Source organism: Dendropsophus ebraccatus, chromosome 13 (genome assembly GCF_027789765.1).
Source record: "Dendropsophus ebraccatus isolate aDenEbr1 chromosome 13, aDenEbr1.pat, whole genome shotgun sequence".
Classification (NCBI taxonomy): Eukaryota; Metazoa; Chordata; class Amphibia; order Anura; family Hylidae; genus Dendropsophus; species Dendropsophus ebraccatus.
Genome location: NC_091466.1, coordinates 5,089,970 through 5,108,661, shown reverse-complemented (window position 1 = coordinate 5,108,661; position 18,692 = coordinate 5,089,970). Strand labels below are relative to the sequence as shown.

The 18,692-nt window shown below is 51.9% G+C and overlaps 1 protein-coding gene across 1 annotated transcript; it reads left to right on the top strand.

Moving 5' to 3' along the window:
• The first annotated feature begins 4,337 nt into the window (after nucleotides 1-4,337).
• LOC138770903 (protein S100-Z-like) lies at nucleotides 4,338-7,348 on the top strand. Its single transcript, XM_069950211.1, has 3 exons — nucleotides 4,338-4,445; nucleotides 6,717-6,854; nucleotides 7,116-7,348. The coding sequence occupies exons 2-3, from the start codon at nucleotides 6,717-6,719 to the stop codon at nucleotides 7,257-7,259; spliced, it is 282 nt and encodes a 93-aa protein (XP_069806312.1). The 5' UTR covers nucleotides 4,338-4,445; the 3' UTR covers nucleotides 7,260-7,348.
• The last annotated feature ends 11,344 nt before the right edge of the window (nucleotides 7,349-18,692 follow it).

Genomic DNA, 18,692 nt, shown 5'->3' with positions numbered 1-18,692 from the left:
CCAGAGAGTCTACAAACAGCTGACCTTCATGTCACCTCTTCCTGCTCCCTCATCTCCCTCGGCCCCTCCCCCCTTCATAAGGATAGAATATAGAGAGCTGAGCCCGTCTTCACTGGCTTCTCTGTAATGAAGACGTGTTTGCCTGATAATGCACAGATAAGAAGTCAGGGTGTGGTATAATCTGGATGGGGGTTAATCTGGCCTGCTACACCAGCTCCAAAAGCTGCAGCAGGTTGGATGGATCAGTTTTTTTGACGGACGCAAAAACGTAGCTGACACTATTTATTGCAAAAAACGGATGAAAAAAACGCAGTGTGAACCCAGCCTTAATCTAATGAAAACTAGTTAATAGAACACCCCCCCCCCCCCAATGCAAAAAGGTGCAGGCAGTGGAAACTGATTAGCAAAAAAAATTCCCCCACAAAATGTTGAGAATAGTAGTAGTAGTAGTAGTAGTAGTAGTAGTAGTAGTAGTAGTAGTAGTAGTAGTAGTAGTACCACCACCATTACCATTGTGACAATTGGCCTGGAGGAAGGATTCTCCTGAATGTCAGACGCCTCCGCACACACAGAAGCTCAGGTGTTCCCACACATCACCTCAGGCTGCAGACACTCCTAGGGCTGAGGTCTCCTGACACGTGAGGTGTGCGAGATCCCAGCACCTGTGATAGTGGCTGATAACAGGGAGCAGTGTATATATTCTGTGATAGTGGCTGATAACAGGGAGCAGTGTATATATCCTGTGATAGTGGCTGATAACAGGGAGCAGTGTATATATCCTGTGATAGTGGCTGATAACAGGGGGCAGTGTATATATATATCCTGTGATAGTGGCTGATAACAGAGAGCAGTGTGTATGTGTGTGTATCTATCTATCTATCTATCTATCTATCTATCTATCTATCTATCTATCTATATATATATATATATATATATCCTGTGATAGTGGCTGATAACAGGGAGAAGTTTATATATATCCTGTGATAGTGGCTGATAACAGGGAGAAGTGTATATATCCTGTGATAGTGGCTGATAACAGGGAGCAGTGTATATATATCCTGTGATAGTGGCTGATAACAGGGAGCAGTGTATATGTGGTGTCCCACTAGGGGTGTTACTGTTGTTCACACCCTTCGCAAAAGTCTGTACTTTTGTGGTCTTATTGCAGCCAAAGTAGTATTCAGAAATGGCCACTAGATGTCCTTATACTATGTGTGGAAACTGCACAGCTGAAGTGTCTCAAAGGGACACCAAAGGGACACCAGTAGGATCTGTACTTTCTTCTGTCCTATCACCTCTTCTCCCTGTTCTTCTGTTGCACTCTTTCCACCCAACCACAGCGCATCTTACACGCTGGATTGGAAGTTAGTCCCTTGGGTGAAGGAGGGGTCTTAGTCGAGATTCTTTGGAGGAAGGATGCAGACCAGATAGCTCTCCACAGTGGTGTTACCTGGGCCCTAGCCAGCCCTCTGCCAGGTCCCCCTATAAAGAAGAGGAGAAGTCTTAGTCAGTGCCCCGCATGGGTAGGGCACATGATAGTGCTCTACTACCCAGGGCCATATTACCAGCTGCTGCTGCCCTAGGCACTAAACCTGAAGACGACCCATCTTGGGGAGCGTGGGGGAGAGTGGTTTTAGAATCAAATTTTTCATGGTTTTTAACTGCTTAAAACATAAACAAATTTCCACATTGAATAAATGATTAGAGCTGTCTGCATATTGATAGATAATAGCTCCAGGCTTCACATTTACCACCGCCACACCAGACCTGACCAATACCGCCATACTGTGACTGGATAACACCGCCACACCAGACCTGACCTGTACCGCCATACTGTGACTGGATAACACTGCCATACAAGACCTGACCAATACCGCCATACTGTGACTGGATAACACTGCCACACCAGGCCTGACCAATACCACCATACTGTGACTGGATAACACCGCCATACCAGGCCTGACCAATACCACCATACTGTGACTGGATAACACCGCCATACCAGGCCTGACCAATACCACCATACTGTGACTGGATAACACTGCCATACCAGGCCTGACCAATACCACCATACTGTGACTGGATAACACCACTGTACCAGACCTGACCAATACCACCATACTGTGACTGGATAACACTGCCATACCAGACCTGACCAATACCACCATACTGTGACTGGATAACACTGCCATAGCAGACCTGAATAATACCAACATACTGTGACTGGATAACACCGCCATAGCAGACCTGAATAATACCAACATACTGTGACTGGATAACACCGCCATACCAGGCCTGACCAATACCACCATACTGTGACTGGATAACACCACTGTACCAGACCTGACCAATACCACCATACTGTGACTGGATAACACCGCCATAGCAGACCTGAATAATACCAACATACTGTGACTGGATAACACCGCCATACCAGACCTGAATAATACCAACATACTGTGACTGGATAACACCGCCATACCAGACCTGAATAATACCACCATACTCCCCCTTCCCCTCAAAAAAGCCACCAGATTTACTGGCAAGTCTAAACTGGAGGTGGGAGATTAAAAAAATAAAAACAAACTAAAAAGTTGTTTCCCTCCCCCTTCTCCCTGGTGCTGCCCCCCTAAAAGGTGCTGCCCTAGGCACCGGACCACGGGTGCCTAGTGGTAAATACGGCCCTGCTACTACCTACTTCTCCCTCAGTGCCTATACCCCGCATGATGCAGTGTTAAACCCTTCAGGAGAGGACTAGATCATCTCAACCCACGCCGTGGACTAGAAGAAACAGTGGAGTACAGTATCCACTAAAGAGCTAGGAACTGATCCGGGTGGAGCAAAGTTACTGTAAAAGTCTAGGAACTCCATCTTGCAGCGCTCAGCTTATCCCAGGTAACAAGGTCTGGGGCCTGTGTCACCCATCAGTACGGTTCAACCAATGCTAGTGGATATGAGGTGGTGTGAAGACTCTAGAAAGGTCAATACACAGGCACAGGTTGTATTCTTCTATATCCTCCAACCTCCCGGCAGAGCACATTACTACTTGGGTTGAGACTCTCGTGGCATCCTCCTCTCTGCTACTCTACCTCCGTACAACTATACCGACTCTACACTACATCGTACTCAGCACTTACCAAGCAGATCTGGTGGTTTTACGTCTCAGTATTTATTGGAACTGTATCAGTGTATATATATATATATATATATATATATATATATATATATATATATATATCCGAGCTCATCTGTATCACCTGCTGCACATTTGCCAATAGTAAATCAAGTCACCGTTATCCAGAGTCTGTGATTACTGACTACCACCTGCACAGCAGATACACCGCAACCTTGGGACATTCCCCCTATCTGTGGGTGGGGGGTCTGACTATTCGGGAGGGTCATTACACCGCTCTGACCACCTGTGACTACACTATCCCAAGGGACCCGGCAGCAGCCCGGCAGGACACCGACCACAGGGGAGAAGGGTACAGCCGGCCTTACACCTTAGAAGCAGACGTGCCCTCACACCTGTGTGCCCACCTGCCACTGGCGTCATGAGACAACATAATAAAGTCTGGCTGTATCTCGGCCATCACCACAGTAGTGGCGTCACACTACAACACCCAGCAGGTGACGGCCGTCCCTCCGATACAACACCATCCGGGGGCCACCACATATATATCCTGTGATAGTGGCTGATGACTGTGTGTGATATAGTTATATTTTATATTAGTGTATACAATCCTGTGATGAGGTGGAAGAGACTGGACAGTCGGCGGGGTGAGGGGGTAGTAGAGACTGGACAGTCGGCGGGGTGAGGGGGTAGTAGAGGCTGGACAGTCGGCGGGGTGAGGGGGTAGTAGAGGCTGGACAGTCGGCGGGGTGAGGGGGTAGTAGAGGCTGGACAGTCGGCGGGGTGAGGGGGTAGTAGAGGCTGGACAGTCGGCGGGGTGAGGGGGTAGTAGAGGCTGGACAGTCGGCGGGGTGAGGGGGTAGTAGAGGCTGGACAGTCGGCGGGGTGAGGGGGTAGTAGAGGCTGGACAGTCGGCGGGGTGAGGGGGTAGTAGAGGCTGGACAGTCGGCGGGGTGAGGGGGTAGTAGAGGCTGGACAGTCGGCGGGGTGAGGGGGTAGTAGAGACTGGTGAGGCTCGGTCAGTCACTGGCAGCCGTCACAGGGTGTCGTCCATCAGCCAGGACGGGGTTAAGCTGCAGCATAGCTCTGGGCTGTCTGATAGGACGTCCCACTGAGTTGGGGAAGAGCTCTGACCAATGAGGAGTGAGGGGAAGACCCCCAGGTGCTGGCACCACACCCCATGTGATCTGGGGGATGCCCAGGGAGGGGCACAGCCCTGCCCAGCTATATAATGGGCACTGCCTCCTGCCTGACACTGACAGTCCTCACCTCTCTATAACCTGCAGTGCCCAACCTCACGCCTCTCTACACAGTAAGTGCCTCATGCCTCCCAGTCCTGTATACTCTCTCCTCCTGCCCTGTATACTGTCTCTCCTCCTGCCCTGTATACTGTCTCTCCTCCTGCCCTGTATACTGTCTCTCCTCCTGCCCTGTATACTGTCTCTCCTCCTGCCCTGTATACTGTCTCTCCTCCCAGTCCTGTATACTCTCTCTCTCCTCCCAGTCCTGTATACTCTCTCCTCCTGCCCTGTATACTGTCTCTCTCCTTCTGCCCTGTATACTGTCTCTCTTTTCCAGTCCTGTATACTGTCTCTCCTCCTGCCCTGTATACTGTCTCTCTCCTTCTGCCCTGTATACTGTCTCTCTTTTCCAGTCCTGTATACTCTCTCCTCCTGCCCTGTATACGATCTCTCTCTCTCCTCCTGCCCTGTATACGGTCTCTCCTCCTGCCCTGTATACGGTCTCTCCTCCTGCCCTGTATACGATCTCTCTCTCTCTCCTCCTGCCCTGTATACGGTCTCTCCTCCTGCCCTGTATACGGTCTCTCCTCCTGCCCTGTATACGGTCTCTCCTCCTGCCCTGTATACGATCTCTCTCTCTCTCCTCCTGCCCTGTATTCGGTCTCTCCTCCTGCCCTGTATACTGTCTCTCCTCCTGCCCTGTATACGATCTCTCTCTCTCTCCTCCTGCCCTGTATACGGTCTCTCCTCCTGCCCTGTATACGGTCTCTCCTCCTGCCCTGTATACTGTCTCTCTCCTCCTGCCCTGTATACTGTCTCTCCTCCTGCCCTGTATACTGTCTCCTCCTGCCCTGTATACGGTCTCTCCTCCTGCCCTGTATACGGTCTCTCCTCCTGCCCTGTATACTGTCTCTCTCCTCCTGCCCTGTATACGGTCTCTCCTCCTGCCCTGTATACGGTCTCTCCTCCTGCCCTGTATATGGTCCCTCTCTCTTCTTCTCCTGCCGTGTATACTGTCTGTCTCTCTCCTGCCCTGTATACTGTCTGTCTCTCTCCTGCTCTGTATACTGTCTGTCTCTCTCCTGCTCTGTATACTGTCTGTCTCTCTCCTGCCCTGTATACTGTCTCTCTCTCCTCCTGAACTGTATACTGTCTGTCTCTCTCTCTCCTAAGTCCTGTATACTGTCCCTCTCTCTCCTCCTGCCCTGTATACGGTCTCTCCTCCTGCCCTGGATACGGTCCCTCTCTCTTCTTCTCCTGCCCTGTATACCGTCTGTCTCTCTCTTTCCTCCTGCCCTGTATACTGTCTCTCCTCCTGCCCTGTATACGATCTGTCTCTCTCCTCCTGCCCTGTATACGATCTCTCTCTCTCTCCTCCTGCCCTGTAGACGGTCTCTCCTCCTGCCCTGTATACGATCTCTCTCTCCTCCTGCCCTGTATACGATCTCTCTCTCTCTCCTCCTGCCCTGTATACGATCTCTCTCTCTCTCCTCCTGCCCTGTATACGATCTCTCTCTCTCTCCTCCTGCCCTGTATACTGTCTCTCTCCTCCTGCCCTGTATACGGTCTCTCCTCCTGCCCTGTATACTGTCTCTCCTCCTGCCCTGTATACGATCTCTCTCTCTCCTCCTGCCCTGTATACGGTCTCTCCTCCTGCCCTGTATACGGTCTCTCCTCCTGCCCTGTATACTGTCTCTCCTCCTGCCCTGTATACGGTCTCTCCTCCTGCCCTGTATACGGTCTCTCCTCCTGCCCTGTATACTGTCTCTCTCCTCCTGCCCTGTATACGATCTCTCTCTCTCCTCCTGCCCTGTATACGGTCTCTCCTCCTGCCCTGTATACGGTCTCTCCTCCTGCCCTGTATACGATCTCTCTCTCTCTCCTCCTGCCCTGTATACGGTCTCTCCTCCTGCCCTGTATACGGTCCCTCTCTCTTCTTCTCCTGCCCTGTATACTGTCTCCTCCTGCCCTGTATACTATATACGGTGCCCTGCCCCCCACTCTTCTCTTGGGGTGTGACTCTTCTCCCCGGTAGTAATAGTCATGAGGCTTAGTATTGGAGCCCTGACGCCTGGCACGGGGCCGGCCGGTTACAGGACGTTGTGTACTTTGCATACATTCACCGGATACTTGGCCCCTATAGGATTTGCCTATATGATGTGTCCGGGGATGCTTGGCATCTTATAGTCTATAGTGTAGGTGAAGCTGAATGGCTGCTGCCCCCCCCCCCATCTCATCGTCTAGGTGTCTATAGCCAGGGTGCACAGGGTGATGGCGCCCCCCTGGGCTCACTATAAGGAATGATGGTAGTCACTGACCACATGCCCCGCCTCTTTCCGCAGATGGCACTTAAGCTGCAGGACCTCATGATGAGAATGATCGACATCTTCAATAGCTATGCAGGCTCTGATGGAGACTGCAACACTCTCAGCCAATCAGAACTGGTCGCACTGGCAAAGGCAGAGTTCCCATTGTTGTGTGTAAGTATCCCCATCATCTTTATGGTCTTCAGGGGGAGGCAGGAGGGGTAACCTTGCATGCCAGACAGTGGACCAGGACCGTGTCGGTTAATTCCGGGTGTGTCTCCACCAATGGTCTCCAATGGTTTGAAATCCTACTTAACAAGCCTATAGGTGGTGAGGTTGTCACAGCCCCGCCCCCAACATCTGTTAATAGTGCCATAAGATGATGTACAGTAAAGGTGGTGACACTCAGTAACAATGTACCCTGCCTTATCACAGCAACATGAGAATAAGGACCAGATCCTGAAAGGAGTGATGGGATCCATGGACATGGACGGCAACAACAAGGTCGATTTCAAGGAGTTTTCTATCTTCATGTGCGCCCTGACTATGGCCCTACGAGACAGCATGAAGCAAAAGTAGATAGAACCAATCACCGGGAAGAGCTGTGTGTGTATGTGTGGGGGGCTATGTAATGATGATATCTGGCAATAAAATGGTTGGACTTGTCATTGAGCTGATTCATTCTTGCCTTACCGCGTCACAAAAAACCGAGGTCATCTGTTCTCTATTATCGCTCCCCATATAGATACAATTTATAATGTATAGGAGTCAAGAGATGCAGCTATGCAGGAAGATCCTCCTCTTCTGCCCGGGGTTGACTCAGGAACCCCCCCCCCCCCCCCGCCAAGATCCATACATACTGAATACACTAAGTAATACACTCACAGGGGAAAGTAATGTAGAACCAAGAGGGGAGAACGAGGTTAGATGAGTAACAGATAGGGGAAAATCTATATGGCATAAAAAAAAGTACAAAAATCTCTCCCCCTGAAAGTGGGCAACAGAGTCTGACAGACAATACACACACCAAGGGTAGGGGGTGACAAGACCAGACAAATACAGGAAGTCCCATATTAATTGATGGTCATGATGTCATCCGATTAACTTTAGTTAGTGTTAGTCCTGGAGGAGGCCAGTGAGTTTCTCATCAGCCATAATCCAGTTGAGCTTGTTTGACAATTCCATTGGGATACTTGAGGATTCCCAGGCACAAGCTATTGCCAACTTGGCTGCCAGAAAAAGTTGTACCCACTGGATACCTTTTGGAGAGGTGCATTAAGGTTTCTTTAGGTTAACCCCAGTAACTGAATAGATAAGATGGTAGATATGGATCCAGAACCTACGGACATGAGGGTATTGCCACCAAATACAGTACATAGATCCCCTATTATGGCACTTCCTGAAGCATGGGGGGAGGCCGAGAGGAAGATCTGTGCAACTCTAGTGGGGGCCATATACCATCTGAGGAGACCTTCCACCCAGCCTCAACTAAGGAGACATTTATGGAGATTTTGGCTGCTGTAAGGGCACTTTGATGTAGGTTGGAAGGTCCTGTCCATATCTGCCTCCCAGGCCTCTATATAAGGCAGGTTATTGGGGGAGGTCATCAGGTCACCATAGATTATAGATTCCTGTACTGCCTGTGGAGTTAGAGGGGTTATCCAGCGCTACAAAAACATGGCCACTTTTCCCCTCTCATCTCCAGGTTGGAACTGAACTGGAGACAAGAGAGGGGGAAAAGTGGCCATGTTTATATAGCGCTGGATACCCATTTAAGGCCCAAGTATTGATAAAGTCTGCAATTTGCAGGTAGTGGAAGCGTTCATTGGCTGGGAGGTTATGTATGGAGGAATAGTGAGAGAGTGCTCTCGCCCCATGAGCTGGAGAAGGAAGCACATCATGGAGGTCATCTATCTTCAGCACTTCAGGGAGAGTAGTGGTCAGGAGCTGGAGAAAGAAGCACATCATGGGGGGGGGGCATCGATCTCCAGCACTTAAGGGGGAGTAGAGGTAAGGAGCAGGAGAAAGAAGCACATCATAGAGGGGATTTATTCCCACACTTCAGGGAGAGTCGTGGTCAGGAGCTGGAAAAGGAAGCACATAATGGAGGTCATTTACTTCAGCACTTCAAGGTGAGTAGGGGTCATCATGGAGTCCATCATGGGGTCATCATGGAGGCCATTTTATCCCCAACACTCCAGGGAGAGAAAGGAGGCCCATCATGGAGGTCATCTATCCCCAGCACTGGGAGAGTAGTGGTCAGGAGCTGGAAAAGGAGGCCCATCATGGAGGTCATCTATCCCCAGCACTGGGAGAGTAGTGGTCAGGAGCTGGAGAAGGAAGCACATCATGGAGGTCATCTATCCCAACACTTCAGAGAAAAGAAGTGGACAGGAGCTGGAGAAGGAAGCCCATCATGGAGGTCATCTATCCCAACACTTCAGAGAAAAGAAGTGGTCAGGAGCTGGAGAAGGAAGAACATCATGGAGGTCATCTATCCCAACACTTCAGAGAAAAGAAGTGGTCAGGAGCTGGAGAAGGAAGCACATCATGGAGGTCATGTATCTCCAGCACTTCAGGGAGAGTAGTGATGAGGAGCTGGAGCCCACATAGGTTTACCTCCACGCGGTAAGCGAGGGCTTATCGAAGATCAGGAGAATTACCAGTAATTTTCGAGCTGAGGTGATGGAGACATGGAGCACATCCAGCCACTTATCAGACATGGGCAATAAGAGGTGAAGGACCTCCTGGGCCACAGAGGTTGCAATAATAGAATCCCAATCTGCGTAGTCGGCTGTACTGTAGCTGGGTGACAAGTTTAGTGATTTCATCTCTATCAAAGAGTGGAGGAGAACAGGTCTCCGCTCGGTTGTAGTGTGGGGGATATTCAGATATCTGTCCAAGACCCACCGGGGTGAGCAGGAATATAAGTAGATAAGTGGGAGAACCCCAAGCACCATGTACGTGAGGATCATATAGCATAGAAGATCATACGGCATATAGGATCATATGGTGTACCAAATGTGCAGGAGGACATGCAATGTGATGATATGTGCTGGCGCCGCACAGAGGTGGAATCCAGAAGAGTTTGTGCGCTCCTCACAAGGAGTCAGAAATAACAATTAGCCAACAGCGACCTCTAGTGGTACAACAAAGTAGGTAGCAAACTGTAAAAGTCTATGAGGCTGACCATGTACAGCAACAGAAGCTTCTAGTGGTAGAACGAGGAAATAGCACAGATGCAAAGGGGAGATAGAGGCATGACCACCGGAGTGACCCCCTCAGCTCCACAGGGGACATATGAGGAACCACTCCAAGCTCCAACCACTCCAGCTATCTGCACAGGAACTTGCTACGAAGAAACCTACCAGAGATGTAGTGAGGAGTTCTGTGGAACTGCACGTCCCAGCATTGGGAGCAAAGTGCAGATACTGGTGGCAATAAGATATATGACTGTGGTCACCAGTTTCTGTAGATCCAGAAGACCTTCCTCAAGACAAGCGAGATGGAGTTTATTCTTTGGGGTTTAGAACTTTGTAACTACTTATCGAGCTGGATCATATAATGGTATAGCTGAGGGTAAGTCCGGGATCTTCTCGGAGCCTACACACAGGAACAAATGGGAAAACACACAAAAAACTTTGGAACTGAGGAAGCGCGCATGCGGGCGGGAAACAGCTGTCACACTCCGAATGTTTTTATGAAGATTTATCAATAAAGAAGATGTTTATACGGTGAGTGCCTCCTAATATCCTTTTTTTTTGGAACAAAAAGAACTTTGTAGGGGCCACTCATTCCAAAGAGCTCCTCAGTTCACGAAAGGATGGATATACCAGCGACCTTATACTCCGGGTCCTATAAGATGAAGATATTTTTAATCATAAACAATACATGATGGCAAACAAGATTTTTATCGTCAACCTGAAATCGTTCCCCATATTACACAAAACAACAGTCATTAGCACAATTAGTGAAGGAATTTGCAATTATGATGCCATGAACGATTTCTCTTGTAAAGTGTAAAGCCCTGGTGGGCAGGGTCCTCTCTCCTGTAGAGTGTAAGCCCTGGTGGGCAGGGTGCTCTCTCCTGTACAGTGTAAGCCCTGGTGGGCAGGGTGCTCTCTCCTGTAGAGTGTAAGCCCTGGTGGGCAGGGTCCTCTCTCCTGTAGAGTGTAAGCTCTCACTTGCAGGGTCCTCTCTCCTGTACAGTGTAAGCCCTGGTGGGCAGGGTCCTCTCTCCTGTAGAGTGTAAGCTCTCGCTGGCAGGGTTCTCTCTCCTGTAGAGTGTAAGCTCTCGCTGACAGGGTCCTCTCTCCTGTAGAGTGTAAGCCCTGGTGGGCAGGGTCCTCTCTCCTGTAGAGTGTAAGCTCTCGCTGGCAGGGTCCAATCTCCTGTACAGTGTAAGCCCTGGTGGGCAGGGTCCTCTCTCCTGTAGAGTGTAAGCCCTGGTGGGCAGGGTCCTCTCTCCTGTACAGTGTAAGCTCTCGCTGACAGGGTCCTCTCTCCGGTAGAGTGTAAGCTCTCGCTGGCAGGGTCCTCTCTCCTGTACAGTGTAAGCCCTGGTGGGCAGGGTCCTCTCTCCTGTAGAGTGTAAGCCCTGGTGGGCAGGGTCCTCTCTCCTGTAGAGTGTAAGCTCTCGCTGGCAGGGTCCTCTCTCCTGTAGAGTGTAAGCTCTCGCTGGCAGGGTCCTCTCTCCTGTACAGTGTAAGCCCTAGTGGGCAGGGTCCTCTCTCCTGTAGAGTGTAAGCTCTTATGGGCAGGGATCTCTCTCCTGTACAGTGTAAGCTCTCGCTGACAGGGTCCTCTCTCCTGTAGAGTGTAAGCCCTGGTGGGCAGGGTCCTCTCTCCTGTACAGTGTAAGCTCTCGCTGGCAGGGTTCTCTCTCCTGTAGAGTGTAAGCTCTCGCTGGCAGGGTTCTCTCTCCTGTAGAGTGTAAGCTCTGGTGGGCAGGGTCCTCTCTCCTGTACAGTGTCAGCTCTCGCTGGCAGGGTCCTCTCTCCTGTAGAGTGTAAGCTCTCGCTGGCAGGGTCCTCTCTCCTGTAGAGTGTAAGCTCTCGCTGGCAGGGTCCTCTCTCCTGTAGAGTGTAAGCTCTCGCTGGCAGGGTTCTCTCTCCTGTAGAGTGTAAGCCCTGGTGGGCAGGGTCCTCTCTCCTGTAGAGTGTAAGCTCTCGCTGGCAGGGTCCTCTCTCCTGTACAGTGTCAGCTCTCGCTGGCAGGGTCCTCTCTCCTGTAGAGTGTAAGCTCTGGTGGGCAGGGTCCTCTCTCCTGTACAGTGTAAGCTCTCGCTGGCAGGGTCCTCTCTCCTGTACAGTGTAAGCTCTCGCTGGCAGGGTCCTCTCTCCTGTAGAGTGTAAGCTCTCGCTGGCAGGGTCCTCTCTCCTGTACAGTGTCAGCTCTCACTTGCAGGGTCCTCTCTCCTGTACAGTGTAAGCCCTGGTGGGCAGGGTCCTCTCTCCTGTAGAGTGTAAGCCCTGGTGGGCAGGGTCCTCTCTCCTGTACAGTGTAAGCTCTCGCTGGCAGGGTTCTCTCTCCTGTAGAGTGTAAGCTCTTGCTGGCAGGGTCCTCTCTCCTGTAGAGTGTAAGCCCTGGTGGGCAGGGTCCTCTCTCCTGTACAGTGTAAGCTCTGGTGGGCAGGGTTCTCTCTCCTGTACAGCCTAAGCTCTCGCTGGCAGGGTCCTCTCTCCTGTACAGTGTAAGCCCTGGTGGGCAGGGTCCTCTCTCCTGTAGAGTGTAGGCTCTTGCTGGCAGGGTCCTCTCTCCTGTAGAGTGTAAGCCCTGGTGGGCAGGGTCCTCTCTCCTGTAGAGTGTAAGCCCTGGTGGGCAGGGTTCTCTCTCCTGTAGAGTGTAAGCTCTCGCTGGCAGGGTCCTCTCTCCTGTAGAGTGTAAGCTCTTGCTGGCAGGTTCCTCTCTCCTGTAGAGTGTAAGCCCTGGTGGGCAGGGTCCTCTCTCCTGTAGAGTGTAAGCTCTCGCTGGCAGGGTCCTCTCTCCTGTAGAGTGTAAGCCCTGGTGGGCAGGGTTCTCTCTCCTGTAAAGTGTAAGCCCTGGTGGGCAGGGTTCTCTCTCCTGCAAAGTGTAAGCTGTCGCTGGCAGGGTCCTCTCTCCTGTAGAGTGTAAGCTCTGGTGGGCAGGGTCCTCTCTCCTGTAGAGTGTAAGCTCTCGCTGGCAGGGTCCTCTCTCCTGTAGAGTGTAAGCCCTGGTGGGCAGGGTCCTCTCTCCTGTACAGTGTAAGCTCTCGCTGGCAGGGTCCTCTCTCCTGTACAGTGTCAGCTCTCGCAGGCAGGGTCCTCTCTCCTGTAGAGTGTAAGCCCTGGTGGGCAGGGTCCTCTCTCCTGTAGAGTGTAAGCTCTCGCTGGCAGGGTCCTCTCTCCTGTAGAGTGTAAGCTCTCGCTGGAAGGGTCCTCTCTCCTGTAGAGTGTAAGCCCTGGTGGGCAGGGTCCTCTCTCCTGTACAGTGTAAGCTCTCGCTGGCAGGGTCCTCTCTCCTGTAGAGTGTAAGCCCTGGTGGGCAGGGTCCTCTCTCCTGTAGAGTGTAAGCCCTGGTGGGCAGGGTTCTCTCTCCTGTAGAGTGTAAGCTCTGGTGGGCAGGGTCCTCTCTCCTGTAGAGTGTAAGCTCTCGCTGGCAGGGTCCTCTCTCCTGTAGAGTGTAAGCTCTCGCTGGCAGGGTCCTCTCTCCTGTAGAGTGTAAGCCCTGGTGGGCAGGGTCCTCTCTCCTGTAGAGTGTAAGCTCTTATGGGCAGGGTCCTCTCTCCTGTAGAGTGTAAGCTCTCGCAGGCAGGGTCCTCTCTCCTGTAGAGTGTAAGCTCTCGCTGGCAGGGTCCTCTCTCCTGTAGAGTTTAAGCTGTCGCTGGCAGGGTCCTCTCTCCTGTAGAGTGTAAGCTCTGGTGGGCAGGGTCCTCTCTCCTGTAGAGTATAAGCCCTGGTGGGCAGGGTCCTCTCTCTTGTAGAGTGTAAGCTCTCGCTGGCAGGGTCCTCTCTCCTGTACAGTGTAAGCTCTCGCTGGCAGGGTCCTCTCTCCTGTAGAGTGTAAGCTCTGGTGGGCAGGGTCCTCTCTCCTGTACAGTGTAAGCTCTGGTGGGCAGGGTCCTCTCTCCTGTAGAGTGTAAACTCTCGCTGGCAGGGTCCTCTCTCCTGTACAGTGTCAGCTCTCGCTGGCAGGGTCCTCTCTCCTGTACAGTGTAAGCTCTCGCTGGCAGGGTCCTCTCTCCTGTACAGTGTAAGCTCTGGTGGGCAGGGTTCTCTCTCCTGTAGAGTGTAAGCTCTCGCTTGCAGGGTCCTCTCTCCTGTAGAGTGTAAGCTCTCGCTGGCAGGGTCCTCTCTCCTGTAGAGTGTAAGCCCTGGTGGGCAGGGTCCTCTCTCCTGTAGAGTATAAGCCCTGGTGGGCAGGGTCCTCTCTCCTGTAGAGTGTAAGCCCTGGTGGGCAGGGTCCTCTCTCCTGTAGAGTGTAAGCTCTGGTGGGCAGGGTCCTCTCTCCTGTACAGTGTAAGCTCTCGCTGGCTCCCCTATGTACCAGTCGGCCATTTTCCTTTATGTAATGTGTTCTGATCTTGTTATGTTCCTGTCTGTCCCCCCTATCGCGCACACACACACACACACACACACACAAACACACACACACACATACATAAGCCCTAGACTGTTAACCCCTTCTTGCCTTGGTTTGCTCTCGGTAAAATGTTAAATAAAACATATCTGCATGGTTCCACAAACAGCGCTATGCTTTATAAACCCTGGATAACCCCTTTAGTTTCTGCATTCCTCCATCATGTGGTGTCTACTGTTGTTACTGTCACAGCCACCAGGTGGCAGCAGCTGCTCCACTATGAATGCTCTGACCTGGATCATGTCTCACCGCATGTTCATCTATATGTTCTCTGGGGATCCGTTCTATCATCTATATGTTCTATCATCTATATGTTCTATCATCTATATGTTCTCTGGGGATCCGTTCTATCATCTATATGTTCTCTGGGGATCCGTTCTATCATCTATATGTTCTCTGGGGATATGTTCTATCATAGGTGTAGCTAGGCTCTCCTGCACCCGGGTCAAAGATTCAATCCCCCCCCCCCCTCCCTGTAAGCGCAGTAAGCACAGGGGGACCCATGTATATATATATATATATATATTTATTTTTTTTTATGAAGTTTAGGTGAGCGATAGTTTAGATGAGCGATTCAGTCATCTCTACCGGCAGCACTAGTGTAGTGTTCACAATATGGGATACATAATGTCATATTTACTGTGTACCTGGAATGTTCCCATTGAAAATTTGGTCCCTAAGTACCTTAACGGAGGTGCCGATGTCTCCGCTCCCTGCTGTCTGTTCCTGTGAATTAGAAGGCGGCATTGTCTCCCCTCCCTGCTGTTTGTACCTGAGGAGGCACCGTTGTCTCCGCTCCCTGCTGTCTGTACCTGAGGAGATGCCGTTGTCTCCGCTCCCTGCTGTCTGTACCTGAGGAGGCGCCGTTGTCTCCGCTCCCTGCTGTTTGTACCTGAGGAGGCACCGTTGTCTCCGCTCCCTGCTGTCTGTACCTGAGGAGATGCCGTTGTCTCCGCTCCCTGCTGTCTGTACCTGAGGAGGCGCCGTTGTCTCCGCTCCCTGCTGTCTGTACCTGAGGAGATGCCGTTGTCTCCGCTCCCTGCTGTCTGTACCTGAGGAGGCGCCGTTGTCTCCGCTCCCTGCTGTCTGTACCTGTGGAGATGACATTGTCTCCGCTCCCTGCTGTCTGTACCTGAGGAGATGCCGTTGTCTCCGCTCCCTGCTGTCTGTACCTGAGGAGATGCCGTTGTCTCCGCTCCCTGCTGTCTGTACCTGAGGAGGCGGCGTTGTCTCCCCTCCCTGCTGTCTGTACCTGTGAATTAGGAGGCACCGTTGTCTCCGCTCCCTGCTGTCTGTACCTGAGGAGATGCCGTTGTCTCCGCTCCCTGCTGTCTGTACCTGAGGAGATGCCGTTGTCTCCGCTCCCTGCTGTCTGTACCTGTGAATTAGGAGGCACCGTTGTCTCCGCTCCCTGCTGTCTGTACCTGAGGAGGCGCCGTTGTCTCTGCTCCCTGCTGTCTGTACCTGAGGAGGCGCCGTTGTCTCCGCTCCCTGCTGTCTGTACCTGTGAATGAGGAGGCGCCATTGTCTCCGCTCCCTGCTGTCTGTACCTGAGGAGGCGCCGTTGTCTCCGCTCCCTGCTGTCTGTACCTGAGGAGATGCCGTTGTCTCCGCTCCCTGCTGTCTGTACCTGAGGAGGCGCCGTTGTCTCCGCTCCCTGCTGTCTGTACCTGAGGAGGCGCCGTTGTCTCCGCTCCCTGCTGTCTGTACCTGTGAATTAGGAGGCGCCGTTGTCTCCACTCCCTGCTGTCTGTACCTGAGGAGGCGCCGTTGTCTCCGCTACCTGCTGTCTGTACCTGAGGAGGCGCCATTGTCTCCGCTCGCTGCTGTCTGTACCTGAGGAGGTGCCGTTGTCTTCGCTCCCTGCTGTCTGTACCTAAGGAGGCGCCGTTGTCTCCGCTCCCTGCTGTCTGTACCTGTGAATTAGGAGGCGCCGTTGTCTCCGCTCCCTGCTGTCTGTACCTGAGGAGGCGCCGTTGTCTCCGCTCCCTGCTGTCTGTACCTGAGGAGGCGCCGTTGTCTCCGCTACCTGCTGTCTGTACCTGAGGAGGCGCCGTTGTCTTCGCTCCCTGCTGTCTGTACCTGGGGAGGCGCCGTTGTCTCCGCTCCCTGCTGTCTGTACCTGAGGAGGCGCCGTTGTCTCCGCTCCCTGCTGTCTGTACCTGAGGAGGCGCCGTTGTCTCCGCTCCCTGCTGTCTGTACCTGTGAATGAGGAGGCGCCGTTGTCTCCACTCCCTGCTGTCTGTACCTGAGGAGGCGCCGTTGTCTCTGCTCCCTGCTGTCTGTACCTGAGGAGGCGGCGTTGTCTCCCCTCCCTGCTGTCTGTACCTGTGAATTAGGAGGCACCGTTGTCTCCGCTCCCTGCTGTCTGTACCTGAGGAAGCGCCGTTGTCTCCGCTCCCTGCTGTCTGTACCTGAGGAGACACCGTTGTCTCCGCTCCCTGTTGTCTGTACCTGTGGAGGGGACATTGTCTCCGCTCCCTGCTGTCTGTACCTGAGGGGGCGCCGTTGTCTCCGCTCCCTGCTGTCTGTACCTGAGGAGGCGCCGTTGTCTCCACTCCCTGCTGTCTGTACCTGTGAATTAGGAGGCAAAGCTTTCTGATCTATCTCCAGTGTGACACCCCGTGTAATGTGATTCTATGGTGCCGTCTCCTAACGCACAGATACGCTCAGCAGTAGAGTTGATGGAACTTCGGGAAATCCTAGGTTCGATTGAACTCGAACATTCACAAACCTGCCGCATTACATTGCTGATGCCTTCCCAGTCCATGGGTAAGGAGGAGAGTACCCAGCTATTACAAAGGCTGAATCCCAGAATTCCAGGTGGAACCCGGGCTGTCTCCTCCTTCCCCACGGACCAGGAAGGCAATGTTCGTGAATGTTCGAGTTCAATAGAACCTAGGATTTCCCGAGGTTCCATCAACTCCACTCAGCAGCGGAGACAACAGCAGTAATACCTTCAGTAAGGTATTCCCTCACCTCCAGTAAGGTATTCCTCCACCTCCAGTAAGGTATTCCTTCACCTCCAGTAAGGTATTCCGTCACCTCCAGTAAGGTATTCCGTCACCTCCAGTAAGATATTCCGTCACCTCCAGTAAGGTATTCCGTCACCTCCAGTAAGGTATTCCGTCACCTCCAGTAAGGTATTCCGTCACCTCCAGTAAGGTATTCCGTCACCTCCAGTAAGGTATTCCGTCACCTCCAGTAAGGTATTCCGTCACCTCCAGTAAGGTATTCCGTCACCTCCAGTAAGGTATTCCGTCACCTCCAGTAAGGTATTCCGTAACCTCCAGTAAGGTATTCCGTCACGTCCAGTAAGGTATTCCGTCACCTCTAGTAAGGTATCCCGTCACCTCCAGTAAGGTATTCCGTCACCTCCAGTAAGGTATTCCGTCACCTCTAGTAAGGTATTCCGTCACCTCCAGTAAGGTATCCCGTCACCTCCAGTAAGGTATTCCGTCACCTCCAGTAAGGTATTCCGTCACCTCCAGTAAGGTATTCCGTCACGTCCAGTAAGGTATTCCGTCACCTCTAGTAAGGTATCCCGTCACCTCCAGTAAGGTATTCCGTCACCTCCAGTAAGGTATTCCGTCACCTCTAGTAAGGTATTCCGTCACCTCCAGTAAGGTATCCCGTCACCTCCAGTAAGGTATTCCGTCACCTCCAGTAAGGTATTCCGTCACCTCCAGTAAGGTATTGCGTCACCTCCAGAAAGGTATTCCATCACCTCCAGTAAGGTATTCCGTCACCTCCAGTAAGGTATTCCGTCACCTCCAGTAAGGTATCCCGTCACCTCCAGTAAGGTATTCCGTCACCTCCAGTAAGGTATTCCGTCACCTCCAGTAAGATATTCCGTCACCTCCAGTAAGGTATTCCGTCACCTCCAGTAAGGTATTGCGTCACCTCCAGAAAGGTATTCCATCACCTTCAGTAAGGTTTTCCATCACCAAATTCAAAATAGAAATAATTTAGAAAAATGACAGGTACAGGTGCTTTATAGATTGGCGTAGGGAACCTTGGCTCTCCAGCTGTTGCAAAACTACAACTCCCATCATACATAGACAGTCAAAGCTAAAACTTTGGCTGTTTAGACATGATGGGAGTTGTAGTTCTGCAACAGTTGGAGAGCCAAGGTTCCCTACCCCTGCAGATAGTAGGTAAGGTTTATATAAATGTGATATATATTTGGATAGGGCAGTTATTAAGGGGTTAAGTATGGAATAATGTACAACCAGACCCCTACATAGACATTAGACCCCAACTCTCTTGTGTGCCCCCCCATCCCAGACAAGTGTCACCCTGTACCCCCTGTCCCCCTCCCCAGACTGTGCACCCCTGATTGTCCTCCCCTTCCCACACACCTGTATCTTCTTTCTTCCTCCTCCTCCATAGTGCAGTGTACATACAGGACCT